General features: G+C 36.3%; 1 protein-coding gene across 1 annotated transcript in view; it reads right to left on the bottom strand.

Moving 5' to 3' along the window:
• UNC13C (unc-13 homolog C) overlaps positions 1-25,927 on the bottom strand; it is a gene marked incomplete at its 3' end in the record, with an annotated part of 599,652 nt that overhangs the window by 301,839 nt on the left and 271,886 nt on the right. The window contains exons 11-13 of the mRNA XM_081228462.1: positions 14,921-15,090; positions 11,820-11,935; positions 9,526-9,689 (exon numbers count right to left, since the gene is read on the bottom strand). Of these exons, the coding sequence (XP_081084588.1) occupies positions 9,526-9,689; positions 11,820-11,935; positions 14,921-15,090 (450 nt within the window). The remainder of the gene's footprint in view (positions 1-9,525; positions 9,690-11,819; positions 11,936-14,920; positions 15,091-25,927) is intronic.

The following is a 25,927-nucleotide window of genomic DNA, read 5'->3' as shown; positions in this document are numbered from 1 at the left end:
GGTAGCAAATTTTTTTAGGAGTTATCAGATTGTCAAACAATAGGATTTTTTAAAAAAATATTCTCGTGAGATGATAATTTTTGTGCCATAAAAGCAAAAATTACAGTGGACAAAATTAAATAGGAGAGCAACATTTTATTCAAGGCTATGCAATAGGGAAGAGAAACCAGAACTTAGTCTGAACTTAACTTCACTGAAATAAAAAATGAGAAAGTTTTTAAGAGCTGAGGTGGATTGATGGAGGGGAAAGTCTCTAAGAGCTGGAGTGGGGGGAATCCCAGCCATGTGTGTTTGCTAATTGGCCTTACCCAAAGCAACAATAAACTTTCTCTCACTCTCATGACAGGAGGTAGCAGTACAACTTTGAGTAAGGCAGCTACCCAAGTTACGATCCTATGCTCCCACAGAGACTGAGAAACAAGAGCTATCTTCCTTGATGAGGCCATTTGAAAGGGATATCTCCCAGGTCCTTGAGAAAGCTGGTCCCAGGCTGAAAAACTGGCAAGAGGCTTTAAAATTTTTTATATCTCAAAAGGACAGAGAAAAAATATAGTAAGTTTTCTAAAATAAATGCTCTGAGGAAAGGAAAGGTAGGGCCCTCTGAGGTTAGACTTTCTTGATTCTGTAAGGGCCAAGGTGAGGGGGAGGCCTGGGGTCTAGAGGCAGAAAGAAGCCTGTCTATAAAGTTTTGTCAAGCTGAGGGAAATGTCAAGGCCACCTTGATGAGTACTCAGTGCTAATAGAAACACTTCATAAATAAAAATATCAATATCAAATCAAATGTGTAACCAGTAGTAGAGGTAATGTGCCACAGTTTGTTACTGTCAAAGTGCACTTGTCAATTTATCCCACAAAAAGCAGGCATTCTTTTTTCCTTATGTTTATCTACCTTGCTCTCACTCTTTAGACAAGCAGTTGGCAATCTAAAGTCCACAGCCAAACTCACCCCATAGATTTTGTTTTTAAAAGAGTTTTATCAGAGCACAGCCATGCTATTTTGTTTACTTAGTATCTACAGCTGCTTATGCACTAGGAATGTAGAACTGAGTGGCTGTGACAGACACCATAGGACCCACAAAGCTGAAAATACTTACTCTCTGGCCTTTCCAAAAAAAAAAAAAAAAAGCCGACCTCTGCTTCAGACAATTTTCAATGTGAGCAGGGGCTTTGTCTCACTGTCTTATAAGTATGATGAGATCCAAATTCACCTGCAAGTCACTGGATACCAAAAAAGCATCCAAAAAATTTTTTTATTGTTATTGTTTACTTAAGTTAAAAAAGTAATAGAAAAATGAAAGTAATAAGTTGAAGGATCTATGATTCTTCTGTTTTAAACTACCATACATTTACCATTTTTTTCTGTATTAACATGGTTGTGCTTCTCAGAATATCAGAAACATGGCGATGAAGAAATCTGACATCAGCTCACAGAGATATTTTGGAATAAATTTAACTTGATCCTTTCTTTTACTGGGATTCTTTCCAGAAGATTTTTTTTTGTTTTGTGGGTTTTTTTAAACATAGTTCTCTTGGCAGTACAGTTCATTTACTTTAGACTATTAAATCATAGTTACATTTTCATTGTAATCAAATTTTATACTAGTTGCTCTGATGAGTTCTTATAGCCACTGACATGGGACAGAGCAGACAGCAGTCACAGACTTCATCATGGCTGCCCAGTTTCAAAATAGGTTGCCTCAAAAGGAATGAACTCCCAGAGATTGGATGAAGATGGTGGAGTAGTAGGATATGGTGCTCACCTTTTCCCACAGATACATCAAAAATACATCTACATGTGCAACCGTTCTCACAGAACATCTACTGAATGCTGGCAGAAGATCTCAGACTCCCAAAAGGGCAAGAAAATCTCCATATAACTGGGTAGGACAAAAGAAAAAAAGGAAAAAAAAAAAGAGAGAGAGAGAAAAGAATCAGCACGGGACCTGCAGCCCAGAGAGGAAGCCGTGAAAGAGGGAAGGTTTGCGTACCCTGGGAAGTCCCCTCACTTGCAGGGCAATCAGCCAGGACAGAGGGGGAGCTTTGGAGCCTCAGAGGAGAGCACAGTAACTGGTTTATGTAGGGCAAAGCAGAGAGAGACCTTCACAGATGGTAGGTGCCACTGCCCTGCACTCCCCAGCCTGAGATGCTCATCTGCTGGGGCTGGCAGGGTCTGGGTGCTGAGGCTTGGGCTTTGGAGGTCAGGTCCTGGGTGAAGACTGTGGTTGGCTTTGTAGAGACAGCTTGAGGGGCTAGGGTGTGGTGTGACACAACTGAGGGAGTATGGGAAGAAGTCTGGGCCTGCCAGAGAGACAAGGCACCATTGTCTGGGGGCACATGAGGAGAGGGGCAGGACCAAAATAGGAGCTTCCTTTTCCAGGAGAGTGCTCTCAGGTGGCAGGGCACTGCCTACACGAGCTCCAGGGGCAAGCGTGAGACACGGCTGCCATTTCAGACTCCAGAGGTGGACGCAGACCACAGCTGCTGCTGAGGATCCCATGACTGGGCACCAACTGCTGTCCCCACCTTCCCGGGAGTGCATACAGGCCATGCACCTGCACACCCCCTCTATCAAGGGGATAACGGCCAGCACACAGTGAGGAAAGAGATGGCAAGCATCCAAACCAAAAACAGCCCCTATGGCAAAAAATATTAAATCCACACAAGTTATGCAGTGATGCTCCCACATATAAATAGCCCTCCAAGACTACAGTAGATAATTGTTTCTCTTAAACTCACAGAGTAAGAGAAATGTAAGCAAAATGAAGAAGCAGAGGAATGATTCTCACTTAAAAGACCAAGAGAATTCCCCTGAAAGAGGAAACAATGAAACAGACTTCTTCAGTCTAATAGACAGAGTTCAAAAAGGAAGTAATGAAAATACTGAAGGAATTAAGAAAGGCTATTGATAGAAATGCAGATTGCTGTAAAAAGGAACTAGAAACTATAAAGAGGAGTCAAGAAAAATTAGAAAATTCATTTGCCAAGATGAAAGCTGAGCTAAAGGCAATGAATAGCAGAATGAATAATGCAGAAGAAGAAATTAAGTGATCTGGGAGATAAAATAATGAAAATTAGCCAATCAAAACAGCAGATTGAAAACCAAATTTTAAAAAATGAAAGCAATATAGGAGACCTATGGGATAATATAAAGCATGCCAATCTATGCATAACAGGGATCCAGAAGGAGAAGAAAGAGAAAAAGGGATTGAAAATGTATTTGAAGAAATTATGGCTGAAAACTTCCCAAACCTAAATAAGGAAACAGATATCCAGATATAGGAAGCATAGAGGGTCCCAAACAAGATGAACCCAAACAGACCTACACCAAGACATAGTATAATAAAAATGGCAAAGTTAAAGATAAAGAGAGGATTCTAAAGGCAGCAAGATAAAAACAAAGTGTTAATTACAAGGGAACCTCCATAAGGCTATCAGCTGATTTCTCTACAGAAACTCTACAGACTAGAAGGGAGTGGCAAAATATACTCAAAGTCTTGAAAGAGAAAAATCTGCAACCTAGAATACTATACCAAGCAAGATTATCATTTAAAATAGGAGAAATAAAGAATTTCTAAGACAAGCAAAAACTAAAAGAATACAGGAATACTAAACCTACCTTAAAAGAAATGTTGAAAGTTCTTCTCTAAATAGAAAAGAAACAAGCAGATATAGGAAGGAGGAAATCACAATTGGAAAGTAAATCACTTAAATTAGCCAGTATACAGATGATTAAAGAAAAAAAAACTACTCTGAAAGCAATGATAAACACATGGAACAGGAAAAGGATAAACATGAAGATGTAAAAAAGAACATCAAAATCATAAAATGTGTGGAAGGAGAGTAATAAAATGGAAAATGTAGATTTTTTTTTAAGAATGTGCACGTAGATTCTTTTTTTTAGAATGTGTTTGAGCCTATATGACTATCAGTCTAAGGCAAGCAGATAAAGGGGTTAACATACTTGAAAAACAGGGCAGCCACAAATCAAAAACATAAAATAGATTCACAAAACCCCAAAAGAACACAAGCATAAAATAAAAGGAAATCATCAAACCACAGAAAGAAAAACAAAGGAACAAAGAAGAAACACAGAATCAACTGGAAAACAAGGTTTAAAATGGCAATAAATACATATGTATCAATAAATATCTTAAATGTCAATGGGCTGAATGCTTCAATTAAAAGATATAGAGTGGCAGACTGGATAAAAAAACTAGAGCCTACAATATGCTGCCTACAAGAGACACACCTTAGAGCAAAGGACACACATAGATTGAAAGTGAGGGGATGGAAAAAGATATTTCATGCAGATGGAAATGACAAGAAAGCAGGAGTTGCAATATTCATATCAGACTTTAAAACAAAGGCCATAAAGAAAGATAAAGAAGGACACTATATAATGGTAAAAGGATCAATACAAGAAGAAGATTTTACACTCATCAATGTATATACACCTAATATAGGAGCACCCAGATACATAAAACAAATACTAACAGACATAAAGGGAGAAATTGATGAGAATACAACAATAGTAGGAAATGTTAACACCCCACTCACATCAATGAACAGATCTAGACAGAATATCAATGAGGTAACAGGATCCTAAATGATACAATAGAACAGTTAGTCTTAATTGATATTTTCAGGACATTACATTAAAAAAAAAGAATACATATCCTTTTCAAGGGCACATGGAACATTCTCTAGGATTAACCACATACTAGGGCACAAAACTAACCTCAAAAAACTTAAGAGTATAGAAATTATTTCAAGCATCTTCCCTGACCACAATGGCCTGAAACTAGAAATCAACCATGAGAAAAGAAATGAGGAAAAAACGATTAAATGGAGACTACACAACATGCTACTAAAAAACCAGTGGGTCAACTAGGAAACCAAAAAGGAAATTTAAAAATACCTTGAGACAAATGACAATGAAAACACAACTATACAAAATCTATCGGATGCAGCAAAAGCAATTTTTAGAGGGAAGTCCATAGTGATACATGCCTTCCTCAAAAAACAACAAAAATCTCAAATAAACAAGCTAACCTACCATCTAAAAGAATTAGAAAAAAAAGAACAGACAAATCCTAACATCATCAGAAGGAAGGAAATAATAAGAATCAGGGTAGGGCTTCCCTGGTGGCACAGTGGTTGAGAGTCCGCCTGCCGATGCAGGGGTCACGGGTTTGTGCCCCGGTCCGGGAGGATCCCACGTGCCGTGGAGTGGCTGGGCCCGTGGGCCGTGGCCACTGAGCCTGCGCGTCCAGAGCCTGTGCTCTGCAACAGGAGAGGCCACAGCGGTGAGAGGCCCGCATACCGGGGAAAAAAAAAAAGAATCAGGGTAGAAATAAATAAAATAGGGGTTAAAAAATAGGAAAAAAATCAATTAAACCAAGAGCTGGTTCTTTGAAATGGTAAAAAAATTGACAAATCTCTGGCCAGGATAATCAAGAAGACAAGAGAGGGAACCCAAATAAACAAAATAAGAAATGAAAAGGAGAAATCTCAACTGATACTGCAGAAATACAAAAAATCGTAAGAGAATACTATGATCAATTATATGCCAACAAATCTGACAACCTAGAAGAAATGGACAACTTCCTAGAAACATACAGCCCACTAAAATTGAATCAAGAAGAAATAGATAATCTGAACAAACCGATCACTAGAAATAAATTAGAATCTGTAATTAAAACAAAACAAAACAAAAAAACCTCCCTACAAACAAAAGTCTAGGACCAGATGGCTTCACAGGAGAATTCTACCACACATACAAAGAACTTATTCCAATGCTCCTTAAACTCTTCCAAAAGATTGAAGAGGAGGGACCACCCTCAAAGACATTTTATGAAGCCACCATCACACTGATAACAAAACCAAAGATACCACCGAAAAAGAAAATTACAGGCCAATATCTTTGATGACTATAGATGCAAAAATTCTCAACAAAATATTAGCAAATCAAGTCCAACAACAGATTAAAAAGATCATACACCACAACCAAGTGGGATTCACCCCAAGTTCACAAGGATGGTTCAACATATGCAAATTAATCAATATAATACACCACATTAGCAAAAGAAAAGTCAAAAACAACATGATCATCTCAATAGATGCAGAAAAAACATTTGACAAAATTCAATATCTAATCATGGTAAAAACTCTTACAAAAGTGGGTATAGAGGGAACATATCTCAACATAATAAAAACTGTTTATGACAAACCCACAACCAATATAACACTCAATGGTGAAAAGCTGAAAGCCATCCTGCTAAAATCTGGGACAAGCCAAGGATGCCCACTCTCACCACTTCTATTCAATGTAGTATTGGAAGTCCTAGTCACAGCAATCAGACAAGAAAAAGAAATAAAAGGTATCCAAATTGGAAGGGAAGAGGTAAAATTGTCACTATATGCAGATGACATGATACTATATATAGAAAACCCTAAGGACTCCATACAAAAACTATTAGATCTAATATATGAATTCAGCAAAGTGGCAGGATACAAGATTAACATTCAGAAATCAGTTACCTTCTTTTACACTAACAATGAAATATCAGAAAGGGAATGTAAAAAAAAAAAAACCTTTTAAAATTGCACCAAAAAAATAAAATGCCTAGGAATAAATCCTGACCAAGGAGTTGAAAGACTTTTATGCTGAGAATATTAAAACATTAATAAAGGAAATAAAAGAGGATTCAAAGAAACGGAAAGATATCCCATGCTCTTGGATTGGAAGAATTAATATTGTTAAAATGGCAATACTACCCAAAGCAATCTACAGATTTAATGTGATCCCTATCAAAATACCCATGATATTTTTCACAGGAGTAGAACAAATAATCCAAAAATTTATATGGAACTATAAAAGATGCAGAATTGCCAAAAGAAATCCTGAGGAAAAAAAAACAAAGCAGGAGGCATAACTCTCCCAGACTTCAGACAATACTACAAAGCTACAGTAATCAAAACAGTGTGGTATTGGTACAAAAACAGATATACGGATCAATGGGGGAAAACAATGGAAAGCCCAGAAATAAACCCACACACCTATGGCCAATTTATCTTCAACAAAGGAGGCAAGAGTATAAAATGGGAAAAAGACAGACTCTTCAGCAATTGGTGCTGGGAAAGTTGGACAGATGCATGTAAGTCAATGAAGTTAGAACACACCCTCACACCATGCTCAAAAATAAACTCAAAATGGCTTAAAGACTTATTTAACATAAGACATGACATGATAAACTCCTATAAGAGAGCACAGGCAAAACATTCTCTGACATAAATCATACCATGTTTTCGTAGGTCAGGCTCCCAAGGCAATAGAAATAAAACCAAAAATAAACAAATGGGACCTAATCAAACTTACAAGCTTTTATGCAGCAAAGGAAACCATACAACCCAATTGAAAAATGGGCGGAAGACCTTAATAGACATTTCTCCAAAGATGACATACAGATGCCAATAGGCACATGAAAAGATGCTCAACATCACTAATTATTAGAGAAATGCAAATCAAAGCTACAATGAGGTACCACCTCACACCAGTCAGAATGGCCATCATTAAAATGTTTATAAATAACAAATGCTGGAGAGAGTATGGAGAAAAGGGAATGTTCCTACACTGTTGGTGGGAATGTAAGTTGGTGCAGCCACTGTGGAAAACAGTATGCAAGTTTCTCAGAAAACTAAAATTAGAACTACCATATGATCCAGCAATCCCACTCCTGGGCATATACCCAGAAAAAACTACAATTCAAAAAGATACAAGTACCCCTATGTTCATAGCAGCACTGTTCACAATAGCCAAGACATGAAAACAACCTAAATGTCCATTGACAGATGAATGGATAAAGAAGATGTAGTATGTACATACAATGGAATACTAAAAAATAATGAAATAATGCCATTTGCAGCAACATGGATGTAACTAGAGATTATAATACTAAGTGAAGTCAGAAAGAGAAAGACAAATACCATATAGTATCACTTATATGTGGAATCTAAAACATGGAACAAAAGAACCTACCTACAAAACAGAAACAGACTCACAGACATAAAGAACAGATTTGTGGTTGCCAAGGGGGAGTGGGAAAGGGAGAGGGGTCAACTGGGAGTCTGGGGTTAGTAGATGCCAACTATTACATTTAGAATGGATAAACAGCAAAGTCCTAATGTATAGCATGGAGAACTATATCTAATCTCCTGGGATAAACCATAATGGAAAAGAAGATAAAAAAGAATGGATATATGTGTATAACTGAGTCACTCTGCTATACAGCAGAAATTAGCACAACATTGTAAATCAATTATACTTCAATTAAAAGAAAAAGGAGTGAGCTCCCTATTATTGCAGGTGAGCAAACAAAGGGATGATAACAACTAGTGAGGGATGCAAAAACAGGGTTTCCTGATTCAGAGGGAGGTTCAATTGGGCGACCTCTAAGTTCTTCTTCATACCTAAGAATCTATAAGCCTTTGTTGTTTAGCATTAGGACATTCTGTAAACTGAAAAAGCACACACTATCAGAAAATTTTAAAAAATCATTCTTACATATGATGTTCTAGAAATATGACTGCTGATTAAATTCTCTGAGCAATAAACCTTGAAGATTTTGGTCCAATATATCCATCAAGTTGGCTGAAAATGATTGACTATCTGGGTCAGCATTTATTCTGTTCACATGAAAATATGATTTGATCTCTAATATGAAAGAATAGTCCTGATACATGTTCAGAGTTTACATATTATATATGGTTTATATCTGAACAGAATGCATTTATAAACTTAGACCAGGTTTCAAAAGATAAACTCTGGACAAGTAATATAACCCCATTCTGAATCCTTACTGAAACTCCTCAGTAAGGGGTGTGTTTCGGTATGGCTCACTTTTACAGGATCACATTTACTCTAGTATTTGGGTTCTATGGGTGGTCAATAAATCTTGATTTCGCCAAATTAGCAGCACTGAGATAAATATAGGAAGGAAGGATATAGTCTAAAGTTACGGTCAACACCGTAAGGACTCTAGATGTGTCTCTGATGCTAACAGGCTTTGTAATGTTGGACGACTCACTTTAATCATCAGGCTTTAGTTTTCTCAGATATCAAGTAAGGCATTGGTTCTCTAACTTCAGAGTGTATGAGAATCATGTGTTGGGAATATTAAAACACAGATCGCTGGGCCTCACCTTTAGAGTTTCTGATTCCATAGGTCTGAAGTAAGGTAGAAATTTTACATTTCTAAGTTCCCAGGTGCTGCTGATGCTGCTAGTCAAAGAACAGCACATGGGAATGGAATAAGAATTGAGAAGATGATGGTAGTGAGTTACCAAATCCTTAATACTTTATAGCTGTAATAGAGAAAGTAGCCCGCATGCAATCAATTACATCCAAAATGTAACTGTCCTTTTAATCAAAATTTCTTTTGATTTAGAGGGAAATGAACACTCTTTCTATTCCCCCTTTGGATTTCAACAGAGATTTTGATCATGTAAATGTTCTATAATACTTACGTCATAGCCTGATAAATGGATTCAATCCCGTAACGCATGGCAAATTCATCGACTATTTCTTGGGAGGCATCATCAAAGAAAACCTTCCAGGCTTCATCCCCTTTGACCTCTGGGATTTTCACTCCACCATTAGATTTCACTTCAGTCAAATAATGGAACAAATTCTAAAAGTAAGTGGTTTTCAAATGTTCAGTTTTCTTAGACTAGGCCAGATATATTTAACTGTAACTTTCAGTAAATTATACTTATAATTGCATATAATGTTTCATCAGCATCTATAAACAATAGAAATGTCTCAGATTTTCGTTCTAACGTACCTCTCTTTATACAAATTCTGATTTTATTTCTGTCTAAGTTTATACGGAATCAATGATTTAAGTGTTTCAGATATACCAAATCATTTTAGAAGGAAGTAAATGTTTTTTCATGTAAACATTTCTACATGCTGGAACATCTCTTGCATTCATGGGCTCTGAGTAAATTATAAAGCTCTGGATGAATAATGTGTTTTGGCTGTGTTAATACAGAATCTAGGTATGCAAATAATACTAAAGGACTTTGGTGGCAAAATGGTATGAGTCATGACAATGAATTCAGGTTGAAAATAAATATTTTTAGAATTTTGTAATGAAAAAACATCACTACAAAGAATTCCTTTCTGCTTCGAAGAAGTTGAGAAACTGCTGCAGCCTGGGTCACTGAAGGACCCTTTATTGGATTTCATTTCTTTTTGTGTCTTGGACCAACAGAAAAGACTCTGAAAAGCAAAGCATGATGCTGTTCCTGTGATCCTAAATCTCTGCCCACATTTTAAGGCCAGTGTTGGCTCCCCATCCTTCCAGTTCAAGGGACTTATTGGTATTGGTCTAAAAACTGAACCACCTTTCTTGATGGATTATCACTGGCTACACTGTAGTCAGGAAATTAAGGCTTGGTTCTATATCTAATGACTGTACAATGTATAAATGACTTAAATTTGTTCCTCATTTCCTTCTTTAGTAAAATGGAGGTGAAAATAATTACATATATACATTTTCATAGATATATTTAGGAAAAATAATGTACAAAGAGCAAAGATTCTCCCAGCTATCTTTTTCTTTCTTAGGAAGGTACTTCCTCTGTACCCTTTGAACATGGGAAAAGGCATATTCCTCAGCTTCACTTCATATTTTTTGATACATGGGGTGTGTCATTTGTATCAGGGAAAAGCTCTGGTGACATGTCTAACTAAGCTCTCAGTTGCAAAGCATCCAATAATAAAAGCCCAAGATTATCTGTCTGTGCATTTACGCTGAGGCACAAACGGGAACTGATGAATCTGCCCTTTTGACTCAAACTGGGTGGTCTCTACCTCTCTCTAAGCCAACCAGGCTCCTTCTTTTGGGTAGTATATTCTCTACTATCCATGGATGGAAAACTACATTCTGATACTTGCCACCCAGATGTGTTTGTGTAAAGGGTAGTTAAAATGGAGGAGGCTTTAGTATGTATAAAGCCCTCTGTTGTACTCAGTAAAAAAAGACAAAATTACTGCTAATTACATTGGCTCCCCAAAGCCATTGTTACAACGTCAGAATTTTTATATTTAATAGATAATACTCCTAATTAAATCTTCAACAAAATCTGAACACTTACTCAGAATTCTCAAAAACTATCATGATTTGGATCCTCTCCTCCATTACTAAAGTACTATATATTTAAAATGCTTCCAAAATATCATGACTTATTTCTTCAATGAATGCTTTCTAATATTCTTCTTCCTCCCTGGAAGAACGGTAATTTAATTTGGTCTACTTGTTCATTATCACCTTATTGCCTCATTTATTAAAACCTGCCTCATATGTTTGTTCTAAATCTCATTCAAAGGCAAACAGCTCGGGCTTCCCTGGTGGCGCAGTGGTTGAGAGTCCGCCTGCCGATGCAGGGGACACGGGTTCGTGCCCCGGTCCGGGAAGATCACACATGTCGCGGAGCAGCTGGGCCCGTGAGCCATGGCTGCTGAGCCTGCACGTCCAGAGCCTGTGCTCCGCAAAGGGAGAGGCCACAACAGTGAGAAGCCCACGTACCTCAAAAAAAAAAAAAAAAAAAAAGACAACCAGCTCTCTCTTCAGGGGGTGATACATAGGCTAGGTGATACCCTAGCACATCCCTTGCTATAGTATAGAGTAAGAACTTCAGGGACAATTTTACAAACCTAATTCAATTCTATTTTTAAAACAAATATTTTGTTGCATGATCCATAAACAATACAATCCTTCCTAGGTTTTGTTATTAATACAATTCAATTTACTTACCTCATGTAAACATGTATATTGTAAATGATACGGAGCAACCTTCTCCTCTCCTTTTATTTCCACATTGATTTTCAATCGAATAGCCCCAGACACAGCTGATTTATCTGTCCGTTTCTCTGATAAAGCAAAAAGTAATTGGTCAGTCATTTTTGACATCATGTTTCTTATACAAGTTCTCGAAAGCTTTAAAAAAGGGCTTATATTACTAAAAGCCATTTTTCTAGATCAGGTTTGATTAACCATAATGATTCTGCTAAATACAATTTAAAATAATGTGCCTAATATGTCACTGGGATTGTCAAACTGTGATATAAATATTTCAAATAGAAAAGGTCAATCAGAAGACCCTACCATTCTGATATAAATTTCTGTGTACTAGATCAGTTTATACAATGAAATTAATTATTTGGGCAATTAAAAGAAAAATAACTAAAAGAAAAAATTAATCAGGAAAAGTATTTTATCTAAAAGCCCCACTTGGGCTTCCCTGGTGGCGCAGTGGTTGAGAGTCCGCCTGCCGATGCAGGGGACACGGGTTCGTGCCCCGGTCTGGGAAGATCCCACATGCCGCAGAGCGGCTGGGCCCGTGAGCCATGGCTGCTGAGCCTGCGCATCCGGAGCCTGTGCTCTGCAAGGGGAGAGGCCACAACAGTGAGAGGCCCGCCTACCGCAAAAAAATAAAAAAATAAAAAAAATAAAAGCCCCACTCTTTCTTTCTGTCCTTGAAAAAATGAGTCAAAGCTCTAACAAAAATATTTGTTATTAGGTTTCTTTGTCAGTGATTCATGAAGACCTATAGTCTACAGCCTGTGTTTACTTATGTGTTAGATTCACTCTTTCTTTGAATGGAATCAGTATGTAGCCACTTCAGTCTAATAATGTGTGTGTAAGTGTATGCATGTGTGTCTAATATGAACTGAGTAGTAGCTCTGAGAGAAAGAAAAGCATAGTCACAAAATTCCTAGGGTGTGAATGTAGGTAGGAGACCTATGTCTGATACCTACTTCCCTGATGAAACACATAAAGAAGCAAGCTGACCCATCTCAAAAACAAAAGATAAAGAGATAGAGTGACACAAAGACCTCTTTAATTGCCCCTTTTTCTAAGCATAACTGTATTTTTAGCCAAATAAGATACAGTTAAATCACATAGTCCACTTTCTTCTTGTGGAATGTCTGATGACTTTCATCGTTAATATTTAATAGTCATTGTGTTGTGAAGATTCTTCCCTTAGGACTGCCAGGATCTTGAGAGTTTCTCCTATTGGTTGGGAGATCGTTGGTTCTCAACAAATGCTGAAGTTCTCTGCTGAAGCCAAGAGAAAGTCAAGTCCTGAGACCTTTTGGTCACAGACCTTTTCCTGGAACCACAGGGGAACACTTTAACTACCATCATCACAATGGATCCATGGGACACAGGCTCTGCTTAGATAGATGCCTAGGACTTTTGGCCAAGTCCTCCTCTGCATGGTGGAATGAATTCTAAGTAATGAGGAAGGAGGAACATTGTACAAAGAATGAAAGTATGGTACTAATGGGGATGGAACCCACTGTGGGATTTTATACAAAGCTAAGACCTGTTCTCTCTCTTTCTAAAGGTTAAACATCAGCAATGACAGCACAAAAGTATGAATTGAGGATGAGCAGGCAAAGGTGTCCACGTTTGTTGCATCATGTTTTTCTTTCCATAGACTGAAGGACAGTTTCTGCACAAGAGCTGGGTGGCAGATTTTATTAAAAGCACATTCAAATTCTTTTGCAAACTAAATATACCCTTGTACGTTTTGTCAAAAGAATAATTTGAGGAATTTCTGTTCTGAATTCTAACTCCCTCAATTCAAGAACATGTTAACTTATTGCAAAAAACAAACAAACAAACAAACAAAAAAAAAACTCACGTAGGCAAGCCTCTTTAATTAAAACACAACTTGTGAGTATTATGCAGTTAATGCCCTGAAGTTTACCCTTGCCTAACATCTCTGTTTTCATATATAAAGTTATTTAAGAGCATAAACAAGATACAGGAGGATTATCTTTATAAGTCAAGCAAAAACTCTATGCCAATAATGGAGAAGCACCAATTTTCTTTAAAGATTTCCTCAAAAAAATACTTTTTGATAACGAGTTTTTAGTCTAGCTTGAGTCATCTATGTTCAGATAAGTTATATATCTCTCCTTCTTTAAATTATTATATAATTCAGATCTTCATTAATTTTGTGGCCTTACCCCTTTACTTTGCCAAATATTACATTACTTGAAGTATGTAGGTTTTTAAAAAGTCAAAAGCACTCTTTAATTTGCTTAGATAAGTTGGTATCCTAAATGGAAACATTTCGTAATCCTAGGTGTGTGTAAACTTTTCTTAGATTCACAACCAGACCTTAAAAAATTTAATTAAAACATTTCAGATGATATGTAAAGCCATTTTGGATCATATCCTTTACAGAAAATAAGGCAATCCATATATATTTACTATTATTAAGTCAGCACTGAAGATTCTAGCTTATTATTCAATTGTAGTAAAAGTCAAATTAAAACATCTTTATTCAGTTCCTGGATCCATAATAAAATTCCATTTTAAAATCATGCCAATTAAACATATTCTCAATATCTTCATCATCAGAATAAGCAGAAGTCCACATGTGTATCTGGCTTTGCCTGCTAAAGCCTACTTTTATATCATCTTTGAAAAATATCCAAAATACATTTTTCCTTTATTGCCAAAATTCATTAAGGGACTAAAAGGAAATAAGTCAGACATTATTAAGTTATTGGTTATTTATTTTCTATACATTTGGCAAAGTTTTTTGAAGCTATACTTTATGAATTAAAAATTCAGAATGGGATATTTTTCTCCTAAAAGACACCCAGTTGATTCCTAGAAAGACTTTTCTCTTTTCATCTCAAATTTACCAATATCTTTCAATAATACAGAGTTTGAATAATTATCACCTTAATTTCTAATGAAACTAAACTGCCTGAAGTCCATGAGAATGTTCAAGAAAAGCACTGGCTATTTTTACCTATATGGGAATATAATACCTTCCACAGATATCCTGGAATTTTATTTAACATTTTTCAAGTAGATATAAAGACAATCACCTAAATTGTACCAGACATCCATTTCTCCACTCAGGGTCCTCACTTCTACAATTGTTTGTCCCAGAAAATCATCTGACTCCTTTTTGAAATGTTGCTTCACTCTGGATTTAATGTCATCATCTTCATCCCACACTCTGACTTTGATTCGATCTGTGGAGTTATGGCACTCACTGAAAACAGATGTGGATAAGTTAACAACCATTGATAACTTCTCTAAATGGCATCTGATGTTAGCACTTGTTTTAAATCTATCTAAGCCAAAAAGGCATAGTATATTACATAGTAAATAAGATTTCCCACAGACTATTCCACCCAAGGGATATTGCAGGTATCAGGGATATTGAAAAAAAGTTGTGATAGTTAAGTAATGTTAATAAGAGAAAATCCTACCCCATTCCATTCTATTTCCTTTAATTGAACTGGACATAATCAAATATGGATCAGAAATCTTTGAGATATTTTCTCTAAGGTATATTTCTTATTTGCAATAGTTATCTATGACAACATGTCCATGCTCAGAAAATTCTGTACCATAACGATAACTTAATTGCAATGGGTGTTGAGGAAGTGGACATCAGAATCCGATTGATAAGCTAAAAATTCCAGTAAGCATGTAAGATATTGTTAAATCAAATCATCACATATGGATGCCCAGCATCTCTAAACACTCTCCTTCCATTTTGGCTACATTTCTCCTTATGTTCCTCGTCTTCTCAAGACAAGCTAGATCAAATACATTCTTAGATTCCTTTGTAGTTACGGTCCAGATATTTGACCTGCATTCAAGCAAGATCTGAACTCAAGTTGAGCAAAGCAAGCCAGTGACTGTATTGTGGGGTTTTGCTCTTTCGGCAACGATGGTGGTGGTCTTTTGTACTTTATTGTAGAGTCTCCAGTATTCAGTCCTGAGGGACAAAGTATTGATCAATGGTGGCAATGATGTTTTCTCCAAAGAAACCCCATGATATAATTGGACATTGTTTCTGCACAGTAGATTTAGAGGTGGGCATTTGGACCTCTCCAAAAATTCCTGAGTGACCTAAGAGTCCATGAAATAAATGTTTTTCTGTGTAAGCTAACTAGAGTAGACTCTGTTGTTTGCAACTAAGAATACTGATCAATGTAATAATTTTTAAAGAATGAAGGGAGCTTCAATAATAGGACTTAAAATGTGGAATTGACTCTGTGGTGGAGATGATGAGGGCAAACAGTGAAGATTTAATTACCTCAGGCTCGAAAGCTAATGCATTTTGAAATGCAGTAGGGAAGCTGCTGGTCAAACTGTTGCTTGCTATACTTTGGAACTGTGACCACATGCCAACTGAAGCTTTTTTATTAGTGTGAATGGTAGGAATAAAATTCAGAATATTGGCATGTGCTTATTTATTTTTTTTTTAAATAAGTAAATTTATTTATTTATTTGGCTGTGTTGGGTCTTCCTTTCTGTGCAAGGGCTTTCTCTAGTTGCGGTGAGCGGGTGCCACTCTTCATCGTGGTGCGCGGGCCTCTCACTGTTGCAGCTTCTCCTCTCTTGTTGCGGAGCGCAGGCTCAGTAGCTGTGGCTCACGGGCCCAGCTGCTCCGCGGCATGTGGGATCTTCCCAGACCAGGGCTCGAACCTGTGTCCTCTGCATTGGCAGGCAGATTCTCAACCACTGCGCCACCAGGGAAGCCCGGCATGTGCTTATTAAATCTTGCTGCTTTCAAAAGTGTACTGTGGTAGAGATGCACTCAATCTAGAGCTACACAGTCTCTAAGCAGAGATGCAAGGGAGCACAGCTACCTTTACCTACAAGCAGAGCCTCACTCTGCTTGTGTCCTGCAATATACATTGACTGAGAATATCATAATTTGGAACCTTGCAGGGTTGAGAACAGCCAGCTGCTTCTGTATACAAAATGTACGTATACAAGCAGAGGTTTCTGAGTGCAACTTCAAAAACATACAAAACTCTTGCCCCAGGGTGTTTCAAACACTTTTCTTTAGGAAATCTCTAAGCGACAATGAAGGGGAACTTAGTGGCAAAGATCAGATTAATGGTGTTGCACCTTGGCATGCAGTTTTGCAGGGGCTGAGGCAGCAGCCATTAGGTTAAGAGTGAGGAATTGGTCAGAACAAAGGAGTCAGCAGCAACAAGTTACATTTTCCAGGCTGATGTGGTTACTCATAAAATGGTCGTGAAACTCACCTCCTGGAAGCCTGGTAAAATTTCCAGAACATGGTATTTCCAAATGTGCCTCAGGCTCACTACAGCTGTATTTAAAGTAATTTCTGCATCCTTGAACTCACAGCAAAAGGAAATGGACTCCAAGTTGAATCTCTTCCCAGCTAGGAAGACCATTTACCTGGATTTCCTGGGATGGTCCCAATTTATGGTTTTATAGATATGCAATGCCTTTTAATTCTTTTTGGAGCCCTCTTTCTTTTACTTTCATTTTAGTAGGCATTGGCACATTGGTCAAGGAAGGTCTCCCCAGATGTAGAACCAAGGACTTGGAGAAAAAAGATAAAAGAAATTCACCAAGAAAGAAGTACCAGGGCCTGCCAGATTGGCTAGCCAAGTAACTACTTCTTCTGCTAGCATCAGGAAGTCCTGAGTAACCCACCCAGCAGGACTCTATATTTGCTATGTACCACAGACAGTCATATATTTTCTACGTTCCCTCTTACTGAATAAGACTTTTTAAATTGCTATTATCCTATTTTCTTCTCTCTCCATAGTAATACATTGGGAATGTTAGAAGAAGATGACTTGTCTTTAATTTATAGACCTAAGGATCACAAAGAACCAAACCTGTAGCTGAGGGAGAGATCATCAAAAGATCCTAGACTTCAAGCTAAATACAGTAACTGGAAATAATTTGGGGATTACCTGACTTGGAAGACAGAGGATGAATTCATTTTATTTAAAGTACAGAGAAAGATATAAATATTGTGTATAAATATAGAATGCTCAGAGAGGTGGAAAGTGACAGATACAGTAAGTTCATTCACTCAGCAACCTTTTAAGCCCTCCTTCCCTTTCCTGCTTTTGTGAAATATCCCAGTCTCCCTTGCAACTAGAGATGACCACTTGACATAGTTCTGCCAATGAGATATAAGCAAAAATCTTCTGGCCCTGTCTATTCTGTTTTCTTCTTTTATTACTCTGGAACATGCATGTAGAACATCCTTCACTAAAGATAATAAAACAGGAAGATAGATTTAGCTTTTTTCTTCATTGGAATAATTGAGTTACCAAACTAGCCCTCAAATGCCTATACCTGGAATTCTTGTTGAATGAAATAAATAAATCTCTTTTTGACTAAGCCACAATCATGGCTTAATGTGAAGCTGAATAAAATTCTAATTGAATCAGTGGGAAAATAATTAAAAATCTACCAAGTTCATTTTGTTTGATTACATATTAAATGATTTAAAATGTTTAATTTATTAACTCTTACTATTTTTGTACTTGCTGTTTCATTCCTTAACTATTTAACATGTGTTTCACAAACCTTGACTTTTATGAAAATATAAAGGTTTGCAGTTTAGATGGGAAACTGGAGGCTTATGTAGGAAAATTTGACAGAAAAATATTTTTACACACAAGGGAAAAGTCTATCACATAAAATAGAGAGAAAAAGCATACTCCCATTAAATCTTACTCCACTAGATCATTCCCCATCTGATTAATTAGCTAACAAAGACTCCTGGTTTAGTTCACCAGCTTGTGATTTGGCCTTTCTATAAGAAGAGAATAAGATATTTTACTGCATAAACTCTTGGTAAATAAAATAAGTATTATTAAAGCCATTTGCTTTGTAGCTTTTTTTTTAACTAAAAACAATCTGCATCTTAAAGAGTAGTTCATATGTCTAATTTTGTATTTTTTCATTGTTAAAGAGAAGAATGGTTTGGTTTCCATGGGAATGAGTTATTTTATTCTTTCCCAAATTAAAGCAAAGTGTTTCCCCCTTCTGAACTCAGAATTATTGTGTGTGTTTGTGTTCTGTTTTTTCTTTATTTTTGTTTTCAATTCACAGATACCCTATCTCTGTACAGCCAATCACTATTTGGCCAATTTTATTTTGGCAGCCATCCTAAAGACTAATTTCCTTACAATTATTTATTCCAAATATGAAAATGGTCTTACTGCAAACATTTTTAGATTTAGAGTTTCCTGGATATGGCCCAAATACATATCTCCTATAATTAAGGCAAAACAAAAAACAAAGACAAAAAGCAAATTAAAAAAACAAACAAAATCAAACCCCAAACCCACTCCTTACCCAATTTATCAGAGTTTAACCTATTCTGAGAAGGACTGCTTTACTAGAGAAATGCCCATGAATTTCATAAAGCCAATAAAGCCTGATTTCAATGGAACAATGAGTTGTTGCTCAAGCAGTCATCCTTCAATGGGAAGTCATTACAAGAGTAGTGTATGAGCAAATGAGCATTCAAAAATGAGAACTGTACCTATAGTCAAGCTAGTTCTAATGAAGCAACTAAAATACATCTCACACACGGCCACTATATCAGAAAAAAAGCCAATAGTAAATGATGTTGCCATTAAAAATCATGTTCTTTAAGAGTTTATAAAATTCTAGCTATATATTTTAAGTATAGCAAATGAAATTTCTATAATATTTTAATGCTATTATACCAGATTTTGTTAATAGACACATTTATAAGAGAGATATTAAATATATGTGTTTTTATATACATATATACCCATATATGTGTATGTATATATATATATATATGCATTGAAACAATCTGTAAGGTTATATGTCAAAATATAGGTGGTAAAATTAGTGAAACTTTTATTTTATTCTTTATGTTTTCTTATCACAATCAACAAAATTGTATTTTAAAATACCTAGTAATTGTAAATAATCTCATTTCAACTCAAGCTGGAAGTCAGGGCATTGATTGAGAAAATAATCAGCCAGAAACCTGCAAGAGCCATCCTTAGGCAAAGCAGCAGCAGCCTTTCAAGCAGTGATTGAATTCTCTAGTTACAGCTTAATTCCTTAAACTCTGACCCACCAAATGGAAATATGTGAGACACTTGATGTGCACATTTCCTCTCAGTGATTTATTATGAATTATGTAACCCACTTCCATCACAGTATAGGTGTCTTGTTATTGAATCAAGAGCCCTAACCCTATTATCTTTTAATTGTATTATAGTAGATAGACAAACTCTAAGTTCAAAACCCAGTATCAGTGCACAGCGACTTTTCCCGCTGCATTTATCAAGGACAATTTAATTATGGGAATTAGGATGGAAAAAAACCCACTGGTCCTCAACATTTTACTTTTGTTTAAGTTTTTCTGAGGGTATTCTATGTAGTAATTGGATGTTGTAGATCCATTCTATTAATCAGTGACATGGAAGACAAAAGAATGAGAATAAGAAATTAATTATATTATTAGAGGTACTTTTGTAAAAGAAAAGGAGCTGAAGAGGAATTCATATGCTGACATTTAAGGATTGGTTGAATGAAATCCTAGTACTGTAATAGGCCAGAGAACCGAAGGACAAAGTATGATCTTATCAGATACACCAATTTTCCTGCCCACCTTCCACCCCCACAATTAGACCATCAGTACCTCAAAGTCCTGTATTCTATTTTTATATCTATTTTTATATCTAATATTTCCTTCACAGGTACTAATGTTGCAGATAAATTTATTTTAATAGCTGTTTTGAGAATTATTCAATATTAAATATTACAAAATATTATGTTAAAATAATAAAGGTAAGAAACTTGCTTGCTTAGAAAAATACTTTTTTTTTCCATTTTGCTGTGCAAAGAGAGAACACTAAGGGAGAGAGATCAGAAAACAGGAAGATCTATATGATATCACTTTTAGGTGGAACCTAAAAATCTGAACTAATAAAAACAGAGAGCAACATAATGGTTACCAGGGGCTGGAAGGTGGGGAAATAGGAGAGATGTTGTTTAAGAGTACAAAATAGTCGATAAATAAGTCCTAGAGATCTAATGCACAATATAGTGAATATAGACAACAATATTATATTAATCACCAAACTTGCTAAGAGACTAGATCTTAATTATTCCCATGACAAAAAAGGTAATGGTAATCATGTGATGTGATAGAGGAACTAGTTAACGCTACAATGGCAATCATATTATAATATACAAATGTATCAAATCAACATATTCTTCCTTAAATTTACACAGTGTTATATGCCAAATATAATTTAAAAAGAAACAACATGTAGAAAACAGGAGAATCAAATTACTCTTTCAAAAAACAGGAGAAATGTATATGCATGCGACTGTGTGCATGTGTGTGTGTGTGTGCACGCAATAGAGATGGTTTCTACTCCCCACCTCTTTGGTTCACCACACGTTTTCCCCAACTCAGACCCTTTGTTCATTGTGTTTCTTAGAGCAAGGATGTCTTTTCCCTACTCTTCTACCTAACGAACACTTACCTGTCTTTCAAGACCCAGATAAAACATCACCTCTGTGTGAAAATTCCCTAAGAAAAATTTTTCCAAACCCTAGTACCTACAGCAAATAGATATGAAAAAACTGTTTATCAAAACCATAAGAGAAATATCATAGGTCACAGTAATCATACTCTTCTTTATTGTTGCTCATTAACAATTACAAATGTGCATATTCCAATTAGTGGCTAATTATGCAGCTGAAATCTAACGATTTGCTGTAAGTTGGAAATAAGATATACTTTGGATCTATGTTTGACACTTATTGGACATGTGATTAAAGGCATGATCTTTCCAAACCTGATTTTTCTTTAAGTGGTGACATGCATTTTTTTCTTCAACTAACTTGTCCATAGATAAAGAAGTGGCACAGCAAAAGATAATGTAAATGTAAGGAGCCAAAGACAGTGTATGTTGTCACTGTTCTGTGGTTGTCCTATTCTAGCTCTAATATTCCAAGGTCTATGATTCATAGAATAAGTTAGGCCTTTTTCATTTTACTTTCAAGGCCAATGTGTATTAGGCATGATGGAGTAACAGAACAAACTTGGAAAAGGATCTACTTGATTCAAATTCCATTTGAGCCACTTACTAGCACTATGACTTTGGGCAAGTTATACAATTGCACTGAGCCTCCATGCCCAATCTATAAAACTAGAACATCGATAATGATCTTTTAAACATGATTAAATATATAAAAAAACACAGAACTATGCTGGGCATTTAGCAGGCTTTAGTTAGATCTAGCTAACTAATGCAGCTAAGTACATCATTCAAACATATAAATATATTTTGCCTTTAACATCAATGGGCAAGTTACTGAAGATATATAAAACAGGGAATTTTTAACTTAGCCTAATTATCAAAACACTGAAAATTAAATAATTGATATAATAAAATTTTATTTAACAATTAAAAACACTTTTAGGTGAAGATTTATTTCAGGGGTCTCTATTCTGTTCCATTGATCTATATATGTCTGTCTTTATTACAGTACCACAGTTTCTGTTACTGTAGATTTGTATTATTTTTCCCCATAACAAATTTTTAAGTGTACAGTACAGTATTGTTGGATACAGGTACACAGTTTATAGCAGATCCCAGGACTTCTCTTGCTTAATTAAGACTCCGTGCTTACTATTTACAATAGCCAGGACGTGGAAGCAACCTACGTGTCCATCAACAGATGAATGGATAAAGAAGATGTGGCACATATATACAATGGAATATAACTCAGCCATAAAAAGAAATGAAATTGAGTTATTTGTAGTGAGGTGGATGGACCTAGGGTCTGTCATACAGAGTGAAGTAAGTCATAAAGAGAACATTAAATACCATATGCTAACACATATATACGGAATCTAAAAAAAATAAATGGTTCTGAAGAACGTAGGGGCAGGACAGGAATAAAGACATAGACATAGAGAATAGACTTGAGGACACGGGGAGGGGGAAGGGTAAGCTGGGATGAAGTGAGAAAGTGGCATATATACCACATATATACACTACCAAATGTCAAATAGATAGCTAGAGGGAAGCTGCCTCATAGCACAGCGAGATCAGCATAGCACAGGGAGATCAGCTCAGTGCTCTGTGACCACCTAGAGGGGTGGGATAGGGAGGGTGGGAGGGAGACACAAGAGGGAAGGGATATAGGGATATATGTATATGTATAGCTGATTCACTTTGTTATACAGCAGCAACTAACACAACAATGTAGAGCAATTATACTCCAATAAAGATGTTAAAAAAAGAAAAAAGAAAACTCTGTGCCTATTGATTAGTAACTCCCCATTTCACCCTCTCTCCAGCCCACAGAAACCACCATTCTAGTCTTTAATTCTGTGAATATGATGATTTTAGATACCTCATATAAGTATAATAATGCAGTATTTGTCTTTCTGTAACTGGCTTAGCATAACATCCTCAAGGTTCATCCTTACTGTCACATATTGCAGAATTTCTTTCTTTTGTAAGGATGAATAATATCCCATTGTATGTATATATCACATTTTCTTTATTCATTCACCTGTCACTGGACATTTAGGTTGTTTCCACATCTTGGCTGTTGTGAATAATGCTGGGCTTGGAAGTGCTAATATCTCTTCGAGATTCTGATCTCAAGCCTTTTGGATATATACCCAGAAGTGAAATTGCCGGATCAATGGTAGTTCTGTTTTCAAATGTTTGAGTAAACTCCATACTGGTTCCCATAGCAGATGTACCATTTTGCATGCCCACCAATAGTGTACAAAGGTTCACACAATGGGAAAAGATAGATAGGAACTGGGACCACAGAGGAAGGTCCCATCCAACAGAAGCTTGAATCATGAAGGAAACCCACACATCATTGGTGATGCTGTCCAAGGCAGAGAGAGAAGGAAAAAAAATACTCTGGTTTCTCCCATCCTCCCACCTTTGATCTTATTGCAGTGCTTCCTCAAGGCCAAACCTAGTGGGCAGGGAAGTCTGGGAAAGGTAGCCTTTAGAGTTTAGTTCCCTGAGATAAAGAACACACCAAAGACATTTCTGGGAATAAATGGTATAGCAAACAAGTAAATGACCAGCACATATGCCAAACTCATGTAAAAAATGCCATATGGGGCCTCCCTGGTGGCGCAGTGGTTGAGAGTCCGCCTGCCGATGCAGGGGATACGGGTTCGTGCCCCGGTTCGGGAGGATCCCATATGCCGCGGAGCGGCTGGGCCCGTGAGCCATGGCTGCTGAGCCTGCGCATCCAGAGCCTGTGCTCCGCAACGGGAGAGGCCACAACAGTGAGAGGCCCGCATACCGCAAAAAAAAAAAAAAAAAAAAAAAAAATGCCATAAAGAAAAACAAAAAACAATACACTTGGTTTGAAGTGTTTCTTTGTTTCTCTCTCTTACTCCTTTTAGCATTGCTGTGTCTTTCCCTAAGAGGTCTTTACATTTGCATCTTCATAGATAAAACCCTTTAATGCTAAAAGCATTTTTAATGATAAAAGCATTTTTCTAGTTTTCATTCAACTTTCTTATTTCAGGAAAGGAAACTGATAAAAAGAGAATAATAAACATTTTTGCACTAGGTAACACAATGAGTGATTTGGAAAGAAAATTATGCGTATAAAAATGCTTTGAGGGCTTCCCTGGTGGCGCAGTGGTTGAGAATCTGCCTGCCAATGCAGGGGACACGGGTTCAAGCCCTGGTCTGGGAAGGTCCCACATGCCACAGAGAAACTAGGCCCGTGAGCCACACTACTGAGCCTGCGTGTCTGGAGCTTGTGCTCTGCAACAAGAGAGGCCGCAACTGTGAGAGGCCCATGCACCGTGATGAAGAGTGGCCCCTGCTCGCCACAACTAGAGAAAGCCCTTGCACAGAAACAAAGACCCAACACAGCCAGAAATTAATTAATTATTTAATTAATTAATTAAATTTAAAAAAAGAAAAAAAGAAAATAAACTTGTTTAAAAATTCTTTGAAAAAATAATAGTGCTTTATAAATATGAATGATTTTATTATCATTAATGTTATATACTCACTCTGTATAACATATGGATGCTTTAAAACTCTTTAAAAATACTGTTTTTCAGAAAGGTGGAGCATCCCTCTACCAATTTCCACTGCAGTGGGCACAATTCATATTATTACATATTTGCATTCAGTGCCCTACTTGACTCAATGAATGTTATTATCAATATTTTAATGGAAAGATATTGCTTAGTGTTAGTTTTTAACTTTAAAAGGTTTGATACTTGATCTATATAATTGTATTTAGTTTTAATTGAATTTTTATAAATGCAGGATCATACTCTACATACCATTTAGCATCTTCACTTTTTAAATTTAATATATCATGTCCATCCTGACATATACACATATACATCATTCTTCTAATGATTATATGATATATTCCATTATATGGATGTTTCCTAATTGAATTCATCCCCTATAGATAGTAGATGGGTATTTAGGTGGTTTCCAATGTCTTACTGTACTGCTATACAGAATGTTTTGTATGTATATCTTTATGAACTTATAAAAATATTCTAGTCTGACAAATTATTAAAAGTGGATTTTTTAGGTTGGAAGTCATGTCAGTTACATACACATCTGTATACAGATAGATACACACACACATACAATTACTAAAATATCCTGCAGAAAGCATATATGTGCTTACACTACACCTGTTTCTCTATACTTTCATTAGTACTGAGTACTAATTACTTTTCAATCTTTGCTAATCAGAAAGCTGAAATATGCCTTCTCCTATTATATTGACTTTTAGGGAGTCCATCTGTTATCATTAAATATGAAAAAAATTAAAAATGAAATATGTATGTACAACATTGTACAAAATTTTCCTCTTTCCCACACTAGTCCAATTGAAAAGGAGAAAAAAAAAAGAATAAAAAGTGCCCTCCCCCACCATATATCAAAGAGACCTCTAAAGAGCTTATGATTATTTCTTGCCAGAGAAAAAGGGTTAAAATAGCCAGAATCTGTACCTGGCAAGAGAACAGAATCAGTTAGCATGCTTTTTTATAGGCACTTAAGTTG

This window comes from Mesoplodon bidens, assembly GCF_964165515.1.
Source record: "Mesoplodon bidens genome assembly, chromosome: 3".
In the NCBI taxonomy this organism is placed as follows: domain Eukaryota; kingdom Metazoa; phylum Chordata; class Mammalia; order Artiodactyla; family Ziphiidae; genus Mesoplodon; species Mesoplodon bidens.
Note: the sequence above shows the minus strand (reverse complement) of the source record. Positions and strands in the feature narration are given on the sequence as shown.